Source organism: Pundamilia nyererei, unplaced genomic scaffold (genome assembly GCF_000239375.1).
Source record: "Pundamilia nyererei isolate P.nyererei 1_Seehausen unplaced genomic scaffold, PunNye1.0 scaffold00017, whole genome shotgun sequence".
Classification (NCBI taxonomy): Eukaryota; Metazoa; Chordata; class Actinopteri; order Cichliformes; family Cichlidae; genus Pundamilia; species Pundamilia nyererei.
Genome location: NW_005187418.1, coordinates 105,718 through 111,717, shown reverse-complemented (window position 1 = coordinate 111,717; position 6,000 = coordinate 105,718). Strand labels below are relative to the sequence as shown.

The following is a 6,000-nucleotide window of genomic DNA, read 5'->3' as shown; positions in this document are numbered from 1 at the left end:
CTCTTGCAGCATTAATCATAATGTGAAGTACTGATGTTGATATTCTTTCCATTGAAACATGATAATGTTAAACTGGAGGATGAATAAAACTGTTCTAATGAGCATAACCTAAACCTAGAGTCCAAATAACAAACACATCAGACTGTGTGCTGTGCTTAAAGAGAAGTTTTGCTGCCCCTGAGAACTGCCCGCTTTAATATTAACATCAGTCTTGAGCTGGAGGAACGAGCGGCAGTTACTTTAATCTGTGTTTTCTCTTCCTCGCTGCTCTAGAAGGCACCAGTGAGCTGTGCCATCATTTAATTAAAAGTTAGACAGTGGAGGATGCTGTAGTGATGGCCTCATTTCATGGAAGGAAGTAAGCAAACTTTCAAGCTTGCTGCTGCCAGAAAACACCCAGATCCTTGCTGTATGCCATGCTACAAAAAGGCAGATCTGTGTTTCACCTTTGCCTGGTGTCACTTGTTCCTGCCAAGACCTGATTCCCACGAGAGCCCTTATGATGCACAACAAGAATCTGGCTTTTTAAACATGCTGTTGCCCTCTGACTGTGCTAAGGCTAGTCAGGAGGTCCACAGTACATGCTAGCATACTCAAAAGGTGAAGACGTGGCTGCTCTTGCTCGGAGCTTTCACACCCAATAATACATTAAGGCCCAGATGGAATGACAGACCCTGTGCTGGTGTTCCTCATGCTGCAGCTGAACCCCCCCACCCAGCCCCCCGTATCGATTTTTGGAACGACCGACTTGGCCGCCCCCTTCATGCTCCAGCAGCCATCCACTGCGGCAACACTAACAATTACACAATAATTACCTCCCCTGCTGCTCCCACAGAGCAGCACAGGGCGACTTCTTCTGCCTTTATATGTGCTGCACAATCAGCTTTTTAGCCTCTGATCCCTGTTTTCTTTGCAGTATAACGATAAGTTAAAACCACATTGTGCATGACTTCATGATATATGATGACCTCTCTTTGTGTAAATTTTTGTAAGTTGGACCAGAACTGATGTCTAAATAGTATCAAGTCAGCTAACAATGACCGTAATACATTTCAGGGGAAGGGAACTTACAATACATACTTTGGACCAGTGCTCTGTTCAAACAGCAATAGCTGATGTGACAGAGAAATGACCTCTAAAGAGACGTGTGAACCTCTGTTTTTACCCAGTGCAGCTGCAGGTGAGTACTTGTTTTGTGCTTGACAGGCTGTCAGCAGATGAAGCCCCATATTCCCCTTTACACTGAGTTTAATTTGATATTGTAAGTGCTGACAACACATATAAGCTTCAGAGGTCCATCAATCATACATTCAGCATATTGCTAACACCCAAATATACAAACATAAACAAGTGTGTGTGACATTTGAGTAAGCAGACAGCCAGCTGTGGAGACAGCAAAATCTGCCTGAAACGGACTTTATGACGCTGCAGCTGTAACAAAAGCGATTTCCGGACTGAAGCCAATTAAGGCTAACCTATATAAGGCTGCATACGTGTGCAAACGTCAACTAAGAAGCATAAGAACATAAAAGGATATCATCTTCCTTCCCTTTGCATCCTCACTCTCTATCAGCCTGTCAGATCACAGCAGCTAACAGCAGCATCTCCTGTGCAGGTTGTATAAGAGGGCACGCCCACCATGTGTCACCGCAACACCTACAGATGAGAGCGCAGAGACTTGCACCGTCTAATCACGCCTCCGCTCAAGCAGTTACCGGGACACGAGAGAAATATGCCTCACTCAGCCCATTCACCTGGCCTAGATACTGTCAACAAATATTATGCAACGCCGATAAGTGCAGCAACTAATGACACAGATAAATTATTAAAAGTTGTGGGAGTGCATTGAACAGTTACCAAATAGATGTAGTCAAGCTCCTTTTATCATAATGCTTGGTTTTTTCTTAAACTGGTGCAACACCGGCGATCATAGCCATGTTAGCTTTGGTTAACATGGCTCATATTATATTGGTGCTGAATTTAATTTACAGAAATTGAAATCTAGCAGGACATAAGCAATTTTTATGCATCAGCATCTATTTTGCTTCTGTTGCTTTGTCAGATCTTTTCTTTAGGTGCAACATCTCTACAGATTCTTTGATTTATTAGTATAATATATAAGAGTTTCATCACTTTTTTCCCATAGACTTTTTATTTGGGTTCTTAAGGTATTTTATACACATTTTAGAGGCAACATTTAAACAGCATGTACAGGATAATGCTCGTTACCCAAATCATCAGTCTGGTAGGTCTAAAACCCACATGGCTTTATTTTGTCTACTCTATTGGGGAGTAGACTAAATATTACTATGTCTGTTGGCATCTACTGTTTTATGATCTACACTAAAACTCCAGTCTCAATTAAAATTTGTGTGTTGTTGTCTGAGTGGTAACATTCGCTATCTCCACTTCCCCTCAGAGACCGGGTACACAAAGCACGAATGCACGGTCGGGGGCCACATCCCATTCAGCTCAGCACGTCCTATCCCATCAGCACCGGCAGCAGTCACGGATTACTGGGCGCACTGAGGCTCAAATCCCATCAGGAGGAGGGAAAGCATCTGTGAGCCAGGAGGAGCCGAGTGTGTGGTAGACTGAAAAGTCAGCACGAGTTCACTAAAAGTCTCTGTTGGTGTTTCGAATTTTGACACTGCTGAAATAAAGATGGAGTGAATTATGTGAAACAGACATTTTCAGCAGAAGCTGACTGGCAGGTTGTCTGCGCCACATGCTGGCCTGAAGCCAGCCGGATCACATTTTTTTGGCACTGGCATTTGTAGCCATGCTGCCATGCATTTTTTTAAAAGAGGTCCTGCAGATAGCCATACGGATACTGGTGATCCATAGACATCTGCTTTTTTCTTTATTGATCCACTGAAGAAGCTGCACACATTTACATTGACCGACACACACACTCACACACTGACCTGCATCTCCTTGTCCCCATATTTGGACGGGTGCTTGCTGCCCTGGCTCTTCCGGCGCAGTTTCTTTAGCTCTGCCTGGCACTTCTCCAAACTCTCCCCTTTGCTCTTGTGCTCCATCTGGTACTTCTTCAGTGCAGCCTGGGGGGGAAGGGGGGCAGCACAAAGTCAGCAGGGGCACAGCAGAGCTGCTCGCACGTGTCAGCATCAGCAGATGATGTTTCACACTGACAGAGGCAGACATTTATTTGACAAGTGGTCAGCTTCTGCATCACTGAGACAGGAGAACTGAGGTCTCTTATTTCTCCTCCTCACTCCCAATATTTTGTTTCCTGATCGGATGTTTTTCTTTTCTTTGTGTATCACATGTATGTATCACAACATCAACTGTAGCGTGTTCATGTCAGTAGTATGCATTATATAATATGTTCCTAACAACTTAAAGGAACATGCAAATCAAATTAAAGCATTCTTTTGAAAACATATTTGAGTGACATTCATCCAAAAGCCCTCCAAGAGTGCTTAGAAACCCTTTGTTTAGCATTACATAACGCTCTGGGGGCTGATTCCAAACACCGATCACCCCAAATAAATTCCTCCACTTCATTTTGTTCTTTTTGTGCAAAACTCCTCAGTTTCCCAGAATTTCTCACTATTCACGGGACAGAATAGGATGTGATTTATGTAACTTGCTGCAGTGGTTTGGATGAAAGCCGGTGGAAAATTAAGGAGTGCATTTTGACTCCGAGCCAGTGATTTTATGAGAATGTGGTTCTTACTGTATTCCACATAAATTCACTCCCATGAGAGGTCCAACAGGATGTTTTATTCAAGCTCGTGGTGGGGCAGGTGTCCTGTTACATAATGAATCTGAATATTATGCCATCAGAATCTCCTCAGGCAGTAATTCTTATCACAAGTGGTTTTCATAAAATTCATGCAATTAAGCCGGGATCTTTTTTTCCTTAAAATGAAACATGAAGAAGTACCCAACGAATGTCCATGAAATGCTTCAGGAAAGCAGAAGGTAGACGTAACTAAACGGTATCATTGTCTATGAACGTCTACAACATTTTAGAGGCTAGCTAGTGTCCATCAGTTAGTCTTCTTTTAGCGCTGCTTTGGTCTCCACCAGTTTCTCCAGGTGGTTTCTAAACCAGTCTGCAGCTTTGAAAAATACTTGTTGTGTGCTGTTGGAATCAAAGTGATGAGTTTGAACTAAACAGCAACAGTGTAGCCAAACCAAAACAATAAGCTAGAAGAGGCTGAAAGGCCCATCAGAGCGGCACAGTTTGTGAAGAAGGGAATCTCACATTCAGGTATCGCGCGTCCAGCTCGACCTTCTTCTCCAGCTCTGTGAGCAGCTCGTTGTGGAACGACTTTAACTGCAAGACACAGAAAAGCCTCAAACACAATGCAAGCAACAACAAAATGCACTGAAACCTCAAGCAGTCACATGATCAACCACAGCAGATTATTTTTAAAACAGGAACGTCACTCATGAGTTAGTGTTGGTGCAGAGGAATGCCGTGAAGTGTGAGACTTTTCCAGTTACAATGCAAATAAAGGAGGGTGTCTGGCAGTGTGCACCGAGTTTGCTGCCTGTGTGCACGTATAAGCTGAGAGAACACAGGACAGTATAGACTGGATTCTGCACATAATATACTGTGACCTTCCTTCTCTCCTTTGGATATGTTCATATAACCCAAGTTCTATTTAACTTGCTGAGAGTCAGCACCGAATGAAATATTTGCATAAAAATTTCATATTTGCTCAGTTTCTAATCTGCATCTTGTACCACTGCACAAAAAAATATCATTATTACCTTGAATCTTTGACACCTATTATCCAAAAGATCAAGGATTCCAGTTGCAAAATACCCTTTAACACAATCTGCATAAACATTAAAGACAGGATGCTCCTCGCTGTTTCTTTTTGTTGACTGAGCGTTTCCTTCTAATGTTGCCACAATTGGCCAATTTACTCTTTGCAGGATTCAAATAAAGACCTTTTGGAGAAGTGAAATGAGAATGTTTTCAGTCTGTAATGACTGTAATTTACATATCAGAGTATCAGTAAACAAACCATAGCAAATAAAGAGAGTTGCTGCCATTAGAAACTGGATTTACAGTAGAAGCTACTCGTGTACAGTAGGGAGTGTGTCTTAAATGTTAAAATATATCGTGTGACTCCAAAGCAACCATCCCACAATCCGTCTGGCTCGAGGCTTAAGAACTGCTGATTTTAGCAACACCACCACCACATGCTCACCATCTCCTCAAGCTGGATCTGGATCTGTCTGTGCACTTCAGCCATCTGAAAGAGCACATCCCCTGGAGAGAGAAGACAAAGAAAGACAATAAACAAAAAGAGAGAAGGGAGGGGAGGGAGAGAGGGAAAAAAGATAGCGATATTAAATCATTCAAACTCTGTGTGAGAGCAACACACATCGTGCAAAAAGAGAGACCATGCAGCTGTGCAAAACAGATGAGAGACAGGTGTACGGTGTCGAGGGAAGAGGACAAAATGAGACAGCTCGTGATATCGACGAAGCAGACGAAACTCAAAACAGTGACAAAAATTAAAAGTGCACTCGAGAAATATGCGCTAATGAATGAAAAATAAGAGTGTTAACCAAGAAACCTACTGAAAGTATGTGGATTTCCCTTTTACCAAGAGCTTACAACACTACTGCTAAGAAACACACAGGAACAGCATGGTAAAAGAAAAAATCTTTAGTATTTCATCCTTGCAATAAGACATATGTATTACTACAACATAACAGGGGGAAACACCAAGAAGCAGACCCCAGAAAGAAATCAAAGCTAAAAATAGAGAACGAAACAAAACACAAAAAACTAAGTAGAAAGTAAAGGATGATTCATGCAGCCAGGGAGGTGCGCATTGTTTTAAGATACCTACATGCTGCCTCTTCTGAATACGCAATGCATTGTAAAAAAACAAAAAACAAAAAAAGGAACAAAAAGATCTAGTTTGAGCAAAGAACAGAGGGATAGAGACCTGAAGAGACAGTGACAGATCAAACTACCCCAGGAAAAATGAGACACACAACAAG

The 6,000-nt window shown here is 42.3% G+C and overlaps 1 protein-coding gene across 9 annotated transcripts in view; it reads right to left on the bottom strand.

Moving 5' to 3' along the window:
- The window catches only part of baiap2b (BAR/IMD domain containing adaptor protein 2b), a 70,919-nt gene that overhangs the window by 24,781 nt on the left and 40,138 nt on the right, over positions 1-6,000 (bottom strand). For 6 of the 9 annotated variants that reach the window (XM_005725672.2, XM_005725676.1, XM_005725675.1 and 3 more), the window contains 4 exons: positions 5,847-5,858; positions 5,196-5,257; positions 4,238-4,309; positions 2,928-3,065 (listed from right to left, as the gene is read on the bottom strand). In XM_005725672.2, the coding sequence (XP_005725729.1) occupies positions 2,928-3,065; positions 4,238-4,309; positions 5,196-5,257; positions 5,847-5,858 (284 nt within the window). The remainder of the gene's footprint in view (positions 1-2,927; positions 3,066-4,237; positions 4,310-5,195; positions 5,258-5,846; positions 5,859-6,000) is intronic. The other 3 variants (XM_013908959.1, XM_005725673.1, XM_005725677.2) reach the window with 1 other exon arrangement.